This window comes from Anopheles coluzzii, chromosome 3 (genome assembly GCF_943734685.1).
Source record: "Anopheles coluzzii chromosome 3, AcolN3, whole genome shotgun sequence".
Lineage (NCBI taxonomy): Eukaryota > Metazoa > Arthropoda > Insecta > Diptera > Culicidae > Anopheles > Anopheles coluzzii.
In genome coordinates, this window is record NC_064671.1 from 19,617,856 (window position 1) to 19,635,881 (window position 18,026).

Below are 18,026 nucleotides of genomic sequence, written 5' to 3' on the forward strand. Positions count from 1 at the left end.
ATTAGGAACCATTCGTAATTTACCCGCGTGCCGGCATTCGGTTTTGTCTGCCATGGGGAGCGGACCCGCGACCGAGGCCCGTGGAAACTTTGTCCCAACCAGTCTGGAGGTTGTTGAATTTTTGAAAAGGTGTCTCACTTCTTGTTCCTTTTTTTTTTGTTTGGTGGCTTTACGACCATTTTACGAGCAAAAGCTACATGACAATGAGTGGCGCCTGGTGCGGTTGAGATGGGACTGGGATGGATTTAATTTAAAATAACTAAAATTAATCAATTGATGAAGTAACTTTAGTAGCCGCCCGGTGGCCCTCCGAGCGGGAAGGTTGCGGAAGCTCCTGGTTTGTGTCCATTGCTCCCTGTCAGACTGTTCCGTTTCTGTGTGATTGTTCCGTTTGAGCGCGGAATTATTTTGTGGTTTGCGGATTATCGGTCAATCTCATCGGTCGCGTTGTGGGTCGGTTGGAGACACAAAAACTCGTTACATTTATTTTTGATGGAGGCTATTTTGTTATAAAATGGACCTTTTTTCTTGCCATTCCCAACATGATATGTGAAATTGATGCGCAATCAATTATCGGGAACATTTTTAATCGCTTTTTTGTGCTCTCTTTTTTACATTTCATCATATTGGATTTTATCGGTTTACCTTTCACAGGGTGCTTGTCATGGTTTTTTTTTTGTTGGCCCAGTTGCGTGCAACATACATGGGAAGTTATACATTTTAATGGCCTTTCAATTGTGGGAAACGGTTAGCCTAGACAAAAGGCAAGTTTGTGCATTTTTTATGAGCAAAATTGCAACATGAACCAAAAAACAAAACAAAAATACTGCACTACAAGCCAATGATGTCAATAATGGGTGTAAAAAAGAAAAAGATCAACACAAAAATTATAAAAATCACCACACAAAGCATTCGGGGGGGGGGTGAAAAAGAGGATTTGATCGGTTAGGAAATTAAAAACCGCACCCCGGAATGGTGCTGGAGAGCTAAATTACTGTTTTAAAATTATTTCCGGCTAGGTAGCCGCGGAAATGAGCTTACGCTGTGGCGGGGTGTTATTGCCACTCGATTGAACCATTTCTTTCCAGCGTGGAACAGGTACCATTTCAACTGGATTAATATTAATATTGTAGCAAAGGTTTTATTGAAAACAAATTTACTTGTAACTTTAAGTCATACAGGGTTGTATAGTCGTTGTCGCTAAGTATAGAAATAAGAATGAAATAGTGACAAAGATTAGAGGTTTAGAGGAGAAAAATTGGTGTTTTAGAGGCAAGGATTGTTACACACTGTCAATAATGGATGCCTTACTGTGTTTCTCTAGTCAGCTCAACACTGTAAGCTTCATTTACATTCCGTAAAATCCCTATTCAACATTGCCAAATGAATGTCGAACGTATACCGAGCAACCAATAACAGATCATTCGAGTTTAGAATTTTATTGTTGAAATGTATTTTACGGGATTTAATTGTTCGCTTCCGATGTTGAGCTGGCTAGAGAAATCCTGTAATAATTCGAAAATTAAGGGTTACCATTTAGCGGTAGGGAGGTCCCATGGTACAGTCGTCAACACGAACGACTCATGTTATTGCCCGTCATGGTTTCAATCCTAGAATGGACCGTCCCCCCGTAATAAGGATTGACTATCCGGCTACGTGGTAAAGAATTAAGTCTCGAAAGCCTGTATAGGCCGTCATGTCCGTGTAGGACGTTAAGCCAAATAGAAGAAATTTAGCGGAAACGACTGCAATGAGTTTTCTTTTTCCAAGTTTTCGCACACCCATCAAAACTAGTCCTCCAACTTAACATCTTGAACTAATAAAATTGATAATTATTTATTGTTCAGAGTTATAAACAACATTTCCTATGTTTTTTTTTTGTAGTTTTCCAAAGATTTTTAGATGCTTTGTGTATGTGATAGATGCATGTGTATGTGTGTCTCCAGATACGCTGTTTTTTCCATCGTCAAACAAATTTCTGAACAAATTTTCGGAAACAAATTTCTGAACAAATTGTAGGATAAAAATTGAGATACAGTGGAGCGCCGTTTACACGGGTACCTTTTATCCGGTTATCCGTGTATCCGTGCTGTTGAAAAATGACAGTTCAAAACCTAGATGACATTGCGTGCTGAGGATATTTGAAATAGCGGTTACCAGGGCATTTTGTCATAACAAAATACGCTATAATTCATAGCATATTTCAAATATTCTCATCGGAAAAACATGAAGTTTATAAAACTAACTAGGTTTTACCAAAACATAATATTAATTTCAAAAACAAACCAGGATTTTGTGATAAAATAAATACTTTGACTCGTTATCCGTGTTATTCGACTATCCGTGCGAGGACGAGTCCCGAAGAGCCCGGATAATCGGCGCTCCACTGTATTACTATCAACCCATCAAGGAAACAGCTAATAGATGAAAATAAGTGATAAAGTAAAACATTAAAAAGGAAACATCAAAATTCATAAGAAACTCTGTAAAAGTATTTCTTTACGCTAATTAAACAACACTACTATTGTGGAAAAAAAACCTAAAATCATTAATGTATTCATAAATAAATGTTAAATATGAAAAAAGTGTTCACTTAAATCCCATCAAAGTATAAACATGCTTACTTCCTTGCCCTCCATATGGCGTAAAACAACAAATGACTACAAACACAGCAGCTGTTGGAATTAGAATAATTATTTTCGAACATAAATTTGAATTGCATAAAACAAAGCGTTAGGAAACTAAGATTAGGTTATAAACTACTCGACGTTAGAAACTGCTCGATCTACACGAATTATGAACTGCATGAAATATTATATACAAAAAAGGACAAACGAATATACAGTTGCAAACCGACCAGCGAAAAAGGTGTACACTTTCCCATTCAAATTTCCTCCAAATATCACAGCCAGCCCCTTTTCGTGAATATATTTCACATTTTTGGTCCTTCGAACCGGATCGTGATATACGGAGAAGAAATAAGTTTCATTCTGCATCAAGAGTGGAATTCGGTATTCGTCGTCAAGTGTGCAAGTCATTCCGTGACAATTCCCGCCATCGCATATCGCCCCGCATCAAGGGCAACGGTCGGTTACACGCCATCATTTTGAATTTCGCGCAATCGCTTTGTTCGTTATTTTCGTGTGATATCGCAGTATTTTCTTTGTGCAATGGATAAGAAAATTAAAACAGTGCAACTGAAAAAGAGGATCGCCCTGGAGAACATAAAATCGCTGGAACGGTTCCAGGCGAAATATTCGAGTGATGATGCCAAGCAGATTCCGGAGGTGTTAGAAGATCTGGCGAAACATAAGGAAGAGTTTTTCACCGCAGTTTCGAAACTGGAAGAGCTTGAAGATAAAGACGAAGCGGTCGAAGCCAGCATAATGGAACGGATCGACATTGAAGAACGCTGTCGCAAGCTAAAATCATTTCTACGGGAAAGACAGCCAAAGGAAGAAGGTTCGCTCAACGATACAACGGGCTTGGCTTCCTCAACGCTTGCATTCGGTCGACCCCACGCGCCAAATTTACGTTTGCCCAAAATCGAACTTCCAACATTTGACGGAGATCACACAAAATGGCTTTCTTTCCGAGATCGCTTCATCGCAATGATCGACGCTTCAGCCGAGCTTCCATCTATCGCGAAGCTACAATACTTACTGTCATCGTTGAAGGGGGACGCGGCGGTACCCTTCGAGCATACACCTTTAACGGCGGACAACTATTCGGTTACCTGGGCGGCGCTTCTTAAACGGTACGACAATTCTCGTCTTTTGATTCGCGAATACTATCGCAAATTGCACTACCTTCCGGGAGTGCAATTGGTGTGCGTTGACAAGCTCACGCACCTGGTGGATGAATTCACCCGCTTCGTCAACGGGTTGAAAAAGCTGAACGAACCGGTTGACTCGTGGGACACACCCCTCTCAAACATGCTGCTGATGAAGTTGGATCGAGAGACATTGTTGGCTTGGGAGAAACATTCCGTGCACTTCACGACGGACAAATATAAGGATGTGATCGACTTCGTGCAAGATCGTATCCAAATCTTGAAATCGACCAACAACTTCGTGAAGGATCAAGCAGCTAGTGGTATCAAGGTGGCCGGTCTCATTCGTCAACCAGGGCAACGGAGATTCATCGCGAATGCAGCTACATCTCGCTCGGCTCCTGCTGCGTCGACTGCGCACACCCAACAGCCAAAGTGTCCATTGGAGTGTTCCGAAGACCACACACTGCGCAACTGTCCAGTGTTCATCGCCAAGGAGGTCCAACAGCGACGGGACGTCGTCGCATCGAAGCGGCTGTGCTGGAACTGTTTGAGCAGCAATCATCAGGTTAGAGCGTGCAAGTCGGATTATTCGTGTCGCACGTGTCGTGAGCGTCATCACACACTTCTACATCATTCACCACCCTATGCTCCACCCGCAACGGTAACATTGTCAGCTCAGTCGAATGAAGACAATGTGTTTCTGGCGACGGCAAACATCCAGATCAAGGATGACTACGGGAACACCCATGAAGCAAGGGCGTTGTTGGATTCGGGATCCATGTCGAATTTCATCGCTGAGGAGTTCGCACGGAAACTGCTGACGAGTCGCAAAAGGGTCAACGTCGCTGTATCGGGCATCGGCAATGCAGTACAGCAGATCAAGGGTTCCATCGTCGCTACCGTTCAGTCCAAGACACAACCCTTCGCAACGGAGATGACTTTCTTGGTTCTGGACACGCCATCCGCAAACATCCCTACATCACCAACGGACGTCTCTTCATGGAAAATGCCGGACGTGGCATTGGCGGACAGCACCTTTAACAGTCCGGGGCAAATCGACATCGTCATCGGAGGCGATACGTTCTGGGAGCTCCACACCGGTCGCAAGCGCTCTATCGGTAGAGGCAAACCGTGGCTGGTCGAAACCCACTTTGGTTGGGTTGTCACCGGCAACACTCATCATTCGTCAGTCGGTCCGCGGCTGTGCCATCTATCTGCATACGACACCCCACTGGAGGAGACCATGCAGCGGTTCTGGGAGAGTGAAACCATAGCCGAGGATCCTGTGCTATCGGTTGAGGAGAATGCTTGCGAGAAGCATTTCGCAGCAACAACTGTTCGCAACTCAAGTGGAAGGTATGTCGTTAGTTTGCCATTTAACTCCAACCCTAATATCGTTTTAGGAGAGTCGAAGGAAATAGCCGATCGCAGACTGCGTTCTATCGAACGGCGGTTGAACACCAATGCTAAAATGAAAGAAGAGTATGTGAAATTTATGAAAGAATATGAGCATTTGGGGCATATGAAGCGGCTTACCAGTCCTGCAAACGATTCGGTAGAGCATTACTACCTCCCACATCACGCTGTCGTTAAAGAGTCAAGCACAACCACGAAGGTGCGTGTCGTGTTCGATGCATCCTGTAAGACTTCGAGTGGTTACTCATTGAACGATAAACTCTTAGTGGGACCAGTCGTTCAAGAAGATCTTTTATCGATTATCCTTCGGTTTCGTTCTCGTGCCATTGCTCTCACTGCAGACGTAGAGAAGATGTATCGGCAAATTTTACATAGCCCTCATGACCGTAACTATCTACGCATCCGGTACAGAGAACATCCTGCAGATCCTATATCGACCGTTGAGCTACAGACGGTTACGTACGGCACAGCCTCTGCTCCATTTTTGGCAACCAGGACCCTCAAACAGATTGCTCTTGACCACAAGGAAGAGTATCCTTTGGCAATGAACGCGGTCATGAACGATTTTTACGTAGATGATTTGCTAACGGGTACCGATGATTTGTCCGAAGCAATCGTTATACAAAGGCAAATCTCAGACATGCTAAATTCAGCTGGTTTCACGCTGAAGAAATGGGCATCGAACCGCTCCGAAGCATTGAAGAACGTTCCTTCAGAAGATGTGGCGGTACAACTCTCGCACGAGTGGAAGAGCTCGAAACAAGTATCCACACTAGGCATCGTTTGGGAACCGGCAACTGATACACTACGGTTTCGTATTGAGATACCACCTACAACACCCTGCATGACGAAAAGGTTAATTTTGTCATATATCGCCAAGATATTTGATCCCCTCGGGCTACTGGGCCCAACGATCATCATCGCAAAGATGTTCATGCAGCAACTATGGGCTCTCAAGATTCATGGAAAGGCATATGACTGGGACAGCGAGCTACCATCGCACTTACAGCATGAATGGTCGAAATTTCACTCTACATTATCTTCACTACGCAATTTGACAGTCCCACGGTACATATCGCAATGCACGGCAACAAGTCTGCAAATTCATATCTTTGCTGACGCATCACAACTAGCATATGGTGCTTGTTGCTACATTCGGGCTGAAAGCATGGAAGGAGTCACCGTGCAGCTGCTAACAGCCAAGTCAAAGGTCGTTGCGTTATCCAATTCACATTCCATAGCTCGATTGGAATTATGTGCAGCACGACTAGCCACACTTCTTTACGAGAAAGTCCAGCAATCACTGAAAATTTCTGCTACCACCATCTGTTGGACCGATTCCATGACTGTCCTTCACTGGCTGAATTCAGCACCAAATCGATGGAAGCCCTTCGTTGCAAACAGGGTTGCAAAAATTCAGCACACAGCTGGAATACAATGCTGGAAGCATGTTCCAGGCTCGGACAATCCAGCAGACGACATTTCGCGAGGTTTAACGCCGGAAAAGTTGCTAGTGTGTGAGCGCTGGTGGCACGGGCCACATTGGTTAGCACGCAACTCGGAAGAATGGCCACAGAACACACCATCACCAAGCGAAGATGAGAGCGCAGAAGAAGAAAAACTATCGTCACGGGTTGCAAGCACAGCATTAATCTGCGAATTTCGAAACAGTTTGTTCTCACGATTTTCGATCTACCACAAACTGCAAAGAGTTGTTGCACATTGTTTGCGCTTTATACAAAACGCAAAGCGCCGCGTAGGAAACAAGGTCCATGCTAAGGATATCCCACCGCTCACTGTAGACGAACTCAAGGCGGCAGAACTCAAGTTGTGTTATCTTTCGCAACAAGACACCTTTTCCGAGGAGTTACAACACCTGCAGAAGGGCAAAGAGATTCCGAAGAACTCCAAACTGAAATGGATTTCCCCTTTCATAGATACGCAAGGTATTCTGCGCATTGGTGGCCGGCTCAGTAACGCACATCTGTCGGAATCAGAAAAACACCCGGTAATATTATCATCGAAACATCCACTGTCCGCACTACTAGCTGTTTCGATACACTTGAGTAAGCTGCATGCTGCACCACAACTGCTTTTAACAACACTACGCCAAAGCTTTTGGATAATTGGCGGTCGCAATTTATGCAAGTCTGTGTACCACAGTTGCCACGCATGTTTTAAGGCCAAACCCACACTTATTAAGCAAAGTATCGCCGATTTGCCAACATCACGAGTCACACCAACAAGACCATTCTCAGTATGCGGAGTAGACTATTGCGGACCAATCTATATAAAACAAACCATACGCAACAGAAGTCCGATTAAAGCATACATCGCCATATTTGTATGTTTTTCAACAAGAGCGGTACATATCGAACTGGTTGGCGATTTAACATCAACAGCATTTATCAATGCACTTCGTCGTTTGATTGCACGTCGTGGTCAAATCAGTGAACTGCATTCCGACAATGCAACCACCTTTAAGGGAGCGGCACATGAGCTGAATCGCGTCTACAAGATGCTAAAGAGCGACGAACACGATCGAGCTGCTATATTTGATTGGTGCGCGATGAATCATATGAAGTGGAAGTTTATCCCACCAAGAGCACCACATTTTGGAGGTTTATGGGAGGCGGCGGTGAAGGCAGCTAAAAAGCATATAGTCAGAACAATAGGAACAACAAGCATCACACAGGAGAGCATGCTTACCCTACTTGCCCAGGTAGAGCAATGTTTGAATTCGCGACCAATTACACCTCTATCCGATGAGCCGTCGGACTTGGAACCATTGACACCGGGACACTTCCTCGTCGGTGGCAATCTGCAAGCGGTACCAATCATCGATTACACCGAGACACCGAGCAACTATTTGAGGGAATACCAGTTGGTACAAAAACATCTGCAAACCATTTGGGCTCGATGGTATCCGGAGTACCTGCAGCAGTTACAAGCTCGAGCCAAATATTGCAACGGGAAATCAGCGGTTCTGAAAGAAAATACACTGGTGATTATTAAGGAAGACAATGTACATCCTACCTCGTGGCCGATGGGGCGCATCGTTGCAGTACACCCTGGAAAGGACGATGTTGTTCGCGTCGTTACACTGCGCACTGCTTCAGGGAAGCAAATCGTCCGCGCAGCTAATCGTCTGGCGGTTTTGCCTAATCCGGACGTAATTAGCAACTTAGAGCAGAAGGAAACCACTGGCACTGAGTAACGCGCAGCTGCAAGCCACGCGACATTGTTTACATTTCGCACTCATGGCAGAACAAGATACACGCAACACACATTCACACATCTACACACACGAGCAGTATGATAGGAGATAAGCGTCAGGTTCAAGAGTCGAACTGTTTTTGAATTCTTTTTTGAAATCATTTTTGGATTTATATTTTGCATGAAATTTAAAGAAGTTCTTCTTTGGTGGCCGGGAATGTTGGAATTAGAATAATTATTTTCGAACATAAATTTGAATTGCATAAAACAAAGCGTTAGGAAACTAAGATTAGGTTATAAACTACTCGACGTTAGAAACTGCTCGATCTACACGAATTATGAACTGCATGAAATATTATATACAAAAAAGGACAAACGAATATACAGTTGCAAACCGACCAGCGAAAAAGGTGTACACTTTCCCATTCAAATTTCCTCCAAATATCACAGCCAGCCCCTTTTCGTGAATATATTTCACAGCAGCACTTCAGTCTCAAGTGCCAAACCGATCAACCGCGGCACCGATGGTTTCACCACCCAACAACTAGCCTACTTGTTGTGGGCAACACAAACAACCCTGTGTTTATTTGCCACCAAGATTAACAAACAGCAACAGCTATCAACAACAACGACGGTTCGACACGGGTTAAAGCACAGCACCAAAAAAAGGGCGTTCAAGCACACGTTCAAACGATGGCAGCGCTTGAACATTGTGTTTGTGTGTTTCTTTTATCCGGCACCACTCCGGACCACCAGCCGCGTTCCGCACTAGTGTGCATGATTTTTATGCCGAAAAACCCATTCTTAATCTGTTTTCATCCCTTCAGTAGCAAGACGTTATTCCTCCCCTCCCGTACACGGTTCAATCTGCGGTCCCTTTTTGCGAGGGGACGTTGCGATGTTGTTTTTTGCTACGTACGGTATCACCACAGGATGTGCGCGTCCTTCGGCTTGATTGCTTGGTGCTATCGTCGGAGGCAAGCGGGATAAAACAGCAGGAAGGAGACCCTTCAGTTGGTAGCCGTATTCGTAACCCCTCACCGGTTCTGTGTTGGGAGGACGGACGGACGGACGGACGGAGCCGTGTCACTCACTAATTGCCCTCCCTGCGATAGTGTGTTGATGATGATGTTAATAATGAAGAGACATCGTTGGGCAGCAGGCAGTAGGGTGCGTAATGTTTGCTGTCCTCATTGTGCGAGGTAAATCGGGCTTTCCATTTCGGGGTTGGGTGATAATTGTTACAATCGATTGTCATTAATTGGAGTTTTTTTTGGAGAGGTGTATGGGACTGTGTTAGGACGATGATTGGAAAGCGATGCGGTTTTAAACGTTTTGTAATGGAGTAAGGCGTTCCGTGCCATACAACTGTAAAAAACCCGTTTTTTGTTAGAGTTTAACACTTAATTAGTGATTATAAATGTGTAAAAAGCGTAAGTATGGTTCATTAAAATAGCATCTGCATATGCTATATGAGTTTCCCGTTAATTCTACAACTTCTCAACGCGCATTTCGATTGAATTCAAATATTCCATCAGGCAACAAACATCCAAAAGGGAGTAAAGCACAAATTCCCAAAATGCAATACAGCCCAACCAAACGGAATCGAAGATGCCAGATGATACGGTAACGCGACGTATAATTACCGATCGAACCCCTTGCATCTCAGCATGTACGCGACGCGGTGCGCATAAATCGTTATGCTGTGGCGTAAATCGAAAGAAAGCGCAAATCGGTTTTCGTCGAACTCATCAAACCCGATGATTTCCTTTGCACGTACGTACCTTTCTTGCCCACCACTTACACCTTATGAAGGAACATACTCCACACCGTTGTTGGGGTTCGACCGTATCGAAAGGAATTTTTGCGGTTCGATAGATTGTTAGTGTAATTCAATTGTTTTGTCCCGTCATTGCGAACCATAGTTTCGCACCTCGATGTGGGTGGGTGTCTTCTTAACACCAAAACCAATCAATCCCGCACTCGCGCCGTTTTCTCGGAGTGGAATTTTGTTTATTACGAATGGAATGCGTACAGTACGCGGTCGCTCATCGTGGCTGATCTGTTTCCTTACCGCGTTCCGTACGATTGATGACGATTTGGGATGGTAGAAATGCAATTATTGACTATTGGCAGGGATCGCTCGTTTCATCAGCGAACCGTAATCATCATAATCAACATCAACATCACATGAGAACAGTTGTCATTATGCTTATTAGCGCTCTTCGGCGTGGTGTGTGACGAAACGGTACGTCCATTCCAAAGGTAAGCTGGCAAAGGAAAGAAAGCTCTACAACCTGGCAGCGATGGAGCGCTCGAGCTGAACAAATTGAGCTGAGCATTGTTTTGAGTTCCGAGAAATCAATTTCAACGTGTTTGCAATGTTGTGCCACCTCGAAAGGCAGCGTGTTTGGTTTAGGAATGCAAAGGAATTTTTGGTATGTTTGTCGTGTGCCGGTAGGTTGATTACGGGGGGGTCACAAAATGTTGGCACCAATTTTACACTCTCGGGGGTAATGGATTTCCAGGAAAATCGAAATGGTTTAAGCAACAATATGTTGAAAGTAAGATGACTGTATTTTCCGCTTTGAAATGCAAATAGGTATGGCAATGACAAATCGAAAAAAAAACAAAACAGATAGCGGTCAGATGCCAGGCCAAGCTATTTTATTGACTAGAGGCTTGTGTATTTATACTGTTTCTTTTTTGGAAAAGTATTGCAACAAGTGATTTAGGAATTACAGTTGACTGCTGTTTATCCTAGCCTCTTTAATCCAGCTTTCGTATTATCCGTGCTGATCAAATCCGTTCATTACAAAGTTGGTATGACTTACCGAGGAGGAGCACTGTTGGAACGACTACGAATCATGAAACAGATGCTTCAGACAGATACCGTAATGCTTCGAATTACGGGCAGTTAAGGCATTTTTGGAACGTAATAATTTCTTACTAATTCATATTTAATTCGTCATACTCCAGCATAACTCATTTTACTGAAGCAAACATTCTAAAATTGTGAAAAAAAATAAGATTTCCAATAATTTTACTTAAAAACACTGCAAAAACTCATGAAATTGCAACGATACCTTGATTCAAATTCCCGACAGATTCGAGCTCGAGATGTTTCAAATTACGGACGTTTTGATTCATATTCCGGACAGCCTCAAAATCTCGTTTATAATCGTCACTTAAACACACACAACACATTTTTTCAACATATGTTAACGTCCGGACACCAAATTCTGAGGGTCAGTGTCCTACTGGATCGACAGGCCGACACTCTTAGACCCATTGAACAAACAAGTACTGCTGTGCGATTCGGAGATCTTTCCTGTACGGCCATCAAGCACATTGGGCACATCTTTTTTCAAATATCGTTATTTTATTATTATCACTGATTCTTTGTTCTTGTTATTATCACTGTCATAAAACGTATTATTATGCAATTCATCACAATTTACTAGGACTGTCCGGAATTAAAATCACGATAAAGAATATTGCTCTGAATTCCTGACAGTATTAAATACGTGTTTTAATGAAATTTAGAGCACAATATGATAAAACACTGTTATTTTCACGTTAATAACTACTTCCACTATAGATTCCGATGTATTTCAATGCACGTGGACGCGATTAATAGGAATTATCAAAGATATAACACTGGCGTAGGTTTGAATCATAACTGCTAAGAAAGTCTCTGGTGGTGAACTGATCGACAGAAAATATTTATTTACTGTAACACCAGGGCCTACTAGGGGTCATACACATTTTTAATATTTTCTAGCACATCATAGCCATTGTAAAAAAAAAATAAAAAGCGGTATGGCCCGGGGCCTAGATCAGAAGCAATTAAAAAAATAAAAACATGCCGAATGTCCGGTTTTGAAGCTGTCCGTAATTTGAAGCTTAACGGTACATTGAGAAGTATCTTGTTCGTACAACTAAGAATCATAAAATAGATAGGTATGGAGAAGTAGCTAAAATGCTTCCACCGACAAACCGACATGACACTGGCGTTACATAAGTGTCCCACACGAAAGTACTGTCATTTTCCAGTGAGGCGAACACTTCTGTCAAAGTAAGCTCTGTTCACTGCTGCTTCGATGTAAACAACTTTTCTAAATACAAATTGCGAAGGAAGTGTGAGGCACTATTTTTTGAGAATTATTGGACAAAACACCCAGGAAAATCATTTTATAAGTTTCCAAATCAATGCAAAAGATGTGAGAAGTACATAAAACAATACGCATTGGAATTTGCGAAGAAAAACAAAAAGGAGATTTAGCAGTTTCTTCTCTGTGTCAGTGTAGTAAGCGAATCATTATAGAGATGGCGCTAGTGTTTAACGTATATTCATTTGAAATGAGGAAACAACTTTTGAAGCTCTTTTTGTTAGAAGTGTCACGTCGGTTTGTCGGTGATGCTTCTTCATCTTTGACACAACAACCGTTATCGGCCAAGGCATGCCTGCGCCCACACTAGTGAAGTGGGCTTGTCTTTCAATGACTTATTACAGGGTTTGCCACGATTTATTGGTCAGTTCCCATCATTTTTTGGGCTCGTCTCACGATTTATTCATCGTATCCCATAGATTTTTGGTTTGTTCCCATAATTTATTGGTATTTTACGGTTGAATATCAATACAATTGGACCAAAAAATTCTGGGAAACGGCCAAAAAATCGTGGGAACGCACCAAAAAAATATGGGAACCCACCAAAAATTGATGGGAACCAACCAACCAAACCCTGTATTACCCAATAGTCAGTCCTAAACTGATGGGAGCATGGTCTATTCCGGACTTGAACCCATGACGGGCATGTTGTTAAGCCGTACGAGTTGAAGACTGCACCACACCACACCGGCCTCAAATGTTTCTTAAAATGGTCAAAATATCAAATTAACATAATTCTAAGAAAATTAATAAATCATAGCGAAATAATTGATCATGTTTGTGTTTTGTTCCGTTCCGAGACAACAATTATCGGTGTATCAACATATATAGCAATCATATCATTTCACTGTATTGCCATCAGTTTGCACACCTCCTCTGCACATTGCTCATCTTCTCAATCGGCCATCGACATCCGGCCAGCCGTACCCACTGTAGACGTTAATCCAGCCGAACGGTTTTAATTCCATCAGCCCATCTTATTAACGGTGGGTAAAATTCAATTGCTCCATCTGCCATCGTCGGTCGGGTGTGCCAAATTGGGTGCGAATGGCTCCGAATGACAATAATTGGTGCACGCTTCACCGCTGATGACCGTTAATTTCGGCCACGTGCCCCCAAACACCCGACTGGATCAGCATTATCTTGTCTCGTTCGTTGTTTTTGTATCGATATTCCTTCCTTTCTGTTGGAAGTTGGAGGTCCCCTTTGGCCACAAGCATGCAGCACTGCACACCGTGATTTGTGTTTTCGTTTATCGTCCGGAACTCACCTCAATTCGAAGTAAGGCTATGATGGTGAAGTCAAACGCATACAAAAAACTGCTCCTGTCCGAACAACAACCCGTAGTGGTGGTGGTGCCGGTGGAATGATTTCAGTAATTTGATGTTAATTTTTCATCACGGGAAAAATCGTCATTAATACGCAGGATGTTTCAATGCACCGGTGTGGCGCGTGGAGAAAAAAAAACAAGTGTTCCGCCCAGAATCTGCCGGACAATACAGTAGCAACGAAACAACACAAACAAAAAACCCATCTCTCTGGCCAAATAACGCCCCGTGAACTGTGTGCAAAGCCACGGAAGAGCTGAGAGAGAGCAACAAAAAAAGACACAGCTCTCCCCGGACGCACAATCTCGGCACCATCGGCCCGTGGGGATCAGTTTCGCGTCCGGTTGGGACGATTGGGAACGACTGAATCCCGACCGGACGGATGGACAAAAAATCTCGCCCCAACCCTGCGGCTTAAACTTCCGTCCTCCTTCTTCATCCGTTCAACGGGTTGGTGCGTGCGCGTGGGCTCGCGGCATTCCGTTCCGTTCGACCGCAACGCCAGGGAAAGGAGTATCGTAATGGAAAAGATAAAAATTGTGAAAAATTAATTTCCTATTTGCATGAATAAATAATGAAATTAATTATAATTCATATAACTTGCTTTACGTGCGGTGCTTCGCGGGATTAAAGACCAACCCAGGGAGGAGGGGGGTGCGCTTTCAATCTGTGGGCTCGTGGGAATGACGGTTCGAATTGGCTGATGGTAATGTTGATTGTTCGTAATACGTTTTCGTAATGCGGGTTCTTTGGGTATTTGTAAATTGATGCAAATTTAAAATCGATTTTCCTTAAAAATCTAAACCAATTGTGGCTCTCATTTATTTATTTTCTACAATTTCCTTACAGACACCAGCTATTCTTACCATCCAGCCATACACGACGAAAGCTTCGTCCGGCGAAAACAACGGCGCAATCGGACAACTTTCACACTTCAACAGGTATGTTTTATAAAATATATTCTAGTTCAAGTCATTATTAAAGATTTGTATTATTATTCTATTTTTACACTCTTCTCTTGCAGTTAGAAGAGCTCGAGACAGCATTTGCTCAAACTCACTACCCGGATGTGTTCACGCGGGAGGATCTGGCCATGAAGATCAATCTAACCGAGGCGAGAGTACAGGTACAGTTGTATTGCATTACTTTTTAGGACTAGACACGAAAAACACAAGCATTGACGCTCCTTTTTGGAGTATTCTTGGTGTTATGTCTTATTTGTGACTTATTTGCACTGAAAGGTACTAGTGCTATGTGATTAAAGCGTATCAAAGCTATAAAAGGTTTTTTAGCCAAACAAAAACATACGAAAGGAAAACATCAAGTGACAAAGAGAGGTAAAATGCACATTTCTCTCTGGAAATTCCAAAGTAAGGCATTAGCTACTAAATTTAATAAATTCATTAAAATACGTCCACGTGGTCTCAGTACATGCGTCGTCAATAATTACTTTTTCTGGAGGATTCTGTCAACTCAATCATTTCGATTTTGCAGGGAAATCTGCTTCATTAACGACTATATGGTAGAAATAGCTACTAAATGCCATCGCATTTACGTCGCAAGTTTACAGAAGTGATGGGCGGGTCGACCCGAACCTACCGGGTCGGAGCCATACCTAAGCGACTCGATGTCGTTCGGGTTAACCCGAAAGGTACAAGTAGGTTCAGTAGGAAGCAACAATTCCGGTAGGGGCAAGAAAGCAAAGACGAGTTCACGCTGTTAGTTAACGCTTTTGAGGAACTGTTTCTACGTCATATGTAAAAAAGTACTATAAGTACGTTGATATTCGAAGTTTAACAGCTTTTTTTTTGAAAGATAAGGTGATAAAAGCATTTTAAACCCAAATCCACCCATATGAGCAGGGATTTGCCATTATGATACTCCAGTGTTGTCTTTGATATGTGATCATCTTTATCTTTATTCTGATGAATTTTAAGGCATTGTCGTAAGGTCTTTTTGAGTGTGAATTACTTATGAATATCCAAAAATACTGCATCAATTTTCGTGATGGAAATACTTTTTGCACATTTAATGTACTGAGATTAGCATCAGGCCCGATTTCCTATGAATTTTCTCCACTAGTATCACAAAAATACTCAGTTATCTGTCCTTATGGATGGATTACTATGCACTTTGAAAGCTAATCTAAGTTGTAAACACAGTTTGAGTGCGAGAGCGTACAGCCACAAGGCGAAAGTTTTAGTTTAACTATTTATTCTCCTGAAGACAAATACAAATCCAAATAAAATAGCAATAAAACTTTAAAACGGTGTCACCTGCTGCTCGCTTCACTCGCTACTGGTATGAAGCGCCTGCAACCGTTTCCCTGTCATTTCATCTGTCACTTTCCCTAGCTGTCATTTCATTTCATCTCGTTTATACGTCCGGGTTGGACTCATCAATAGCACTGCCTTTTCCTAACATTCCCCCGCCCGTGACCAACCATATTTGGTCACCCTAAGTTGCTATGTCGAGCAGTGCTAGCTTAGCTACTGGCCTCCTAACTGCTCCTGTATTGGTGCGTACCCACGCTTGCCTTATATGACCATCAGGTCCTGCCATAATTCGCTCAACTATTCCTTTCTTCCACTGGTTCCTGATTGTTCCGTCCACTACCAGTACCAAATCTCCTTTCCTAATTTCCCGCACATTCTCAAACCACTTACTCTGCCGCGAGATCACCGGTAAATATTCCTTAATCCACCGCCTCCATATTCCGTCGAGCATATGCTGCGCTAACTTCCAATTTCCCTTCAAGCTATCCCTATAGTTCGTAGGTAACACTGGCTGCTGCTTTACACCTGAAGAACTCCCCAACAGGAAATGATTCGGTGTGATTGCCTCTTGGTTCTCCGGGTCCAAGGGAACATAAGTCAACGGTCTAGAGTTGATCATCGCCTCTGCGTCTAAGATCACTGTCTCAAACGTCTCGTCGTCGGGTGCGTGCTTTGCCTCCATCACCGTGCTAATCGCCGCTTTTACAGAGCGTACCATACGCTCCCACACGCCGCCCATGTGTGGAGCGCCAGGTGGGTTGAAGGTCCAACGGGTGTGCGCATTCGTGAAAATCGCCGCCAGAGTTTCATTGCGCTCCTCGATCTCCCTCCGCAGCTGCCTGCTAGCACCCAAGAAATTGGTCCCGTTGTCGCTGAAGATTTCTACCGGTGCACCTCTTCTAGCCACAAATCGTCTAACCGCCAACACGCACGATTCCGTCGATAGACTGTGCACCACCTCCAAGTGAATCGCGCGCACAGTCAAACACGTGAATAAAGCGATCCAACGCTTCTCGTTCGATCTTCCTCTCTTGACCAACACTGGTCCAAAGTAATCCAGCCCGACGTAGCTGAATGGCCTAACAAAGGGCGTGAGCCTCTCCTTTGGTAACGGTGCCATTGGCGGCACTTGTGGTAGTGACCGCCTGATCTTACAGAAGACACAGTTCTTCACCGTCTTCGTTACCAACGCTCTCAGCTTCGGGATCTGAAATTGTTGCCGTAACTCATTCGTCACTGTTTCGTTGTTCGCATGACGATACAATCGATGATACCGCTCTACTATCAACTCAGCCAGTCGGGAACCCCTCGGCAGTATAACGGGATACTTAGCAGAATAAGGAACATCAGCCGCTGCACCTATCCTTCCTCGCATTCGCAATACGCCTTCATCGTCCACAAACGGCAATAGATGGTAAATGTGGCTTTGCTTTGATACCGTTCTTCCTCCAGGTTTTCCATCGTTATCGTCCAAACTCAGAATGCGAACTTCTTCCGGATAGTACTCGAGTTGTGTCTGCCTCCACAGAATCTTATCCGCTTCATAGAGTTCTTCTTGTCGTAGAACACCTCCTAAAATAAGTTCGCCACGATACTTTCGTCTCAGATTGCCCACATACCTGACAATCCAACCAATCATCCTTTGTAGCCTCTCCAATCGGCTGAAACGTTCATACCGGATAGGTAATAGTCCGGTGTTAGAGTCTTCTACGTGAAGATTTACCTGTCGTATTTCTTCTGACGGGTCGTCGCTGTTGTGCCTCTGTGATGGCCAATCATCCTCCCCATGGAGTAAGAACTCTGGCCCTTGAAACCAGTTGCCACCAAAGTCGAAATTCGGCTT

The 18,026-nt window shown here is 43.6% G+C and overlaps 2 protein-coding genes across 2 annotated transcripts in view; both read left to right on the forward strand.

Moving 5' to 3' along the window:
* Nucleotides 1-18,026, forward strand: part of LOC120958656 (diencephalon/mesencephalon homeobox protein 1-like) — a 93,162-nt gene that overhangs the window by 24,514 nt on the left and 50,622 nt on the right. Inside the window, exons 3-4 of the mRNA XM_040381607.2 lie at nt 14,757-14,848; nt 14,932-15,033. Of these exons, the coding sequence (XP_040237541.2) occupies nt 14,757-14,848; nt 14,932-15,033 (194 nt within the window). The remainder of the gene's footprint in view (nt 1-14,756; nt 14,849-14,931; nt 15,034-18,026) is intronic.
* On the forward strand, nt 2,532-8,805 carry LOC125907542 (uncharacterized). Its single transcript, XM_049610488.1, has one exon. It carries the CDS (start codon nt 3,171-3,173, stop codon nt 8,406-8,408), a length of 5,238 nt encoding a protein of 1,745 aa, XP_049466445.1. The 5' UTR covers nt 2,532-3,170; the 3' UTR covers nt 8,409-8,805.

Excerpts from the sequence above, each read along its gene's own strand:
- LOC125907542 (XM_049610488.1), top strand. The coding sequence starts at position 3,171 with ATGGATAAGAAAATTAAAACAGTGCAACTGAAAAAGAGGATCGCCCTG.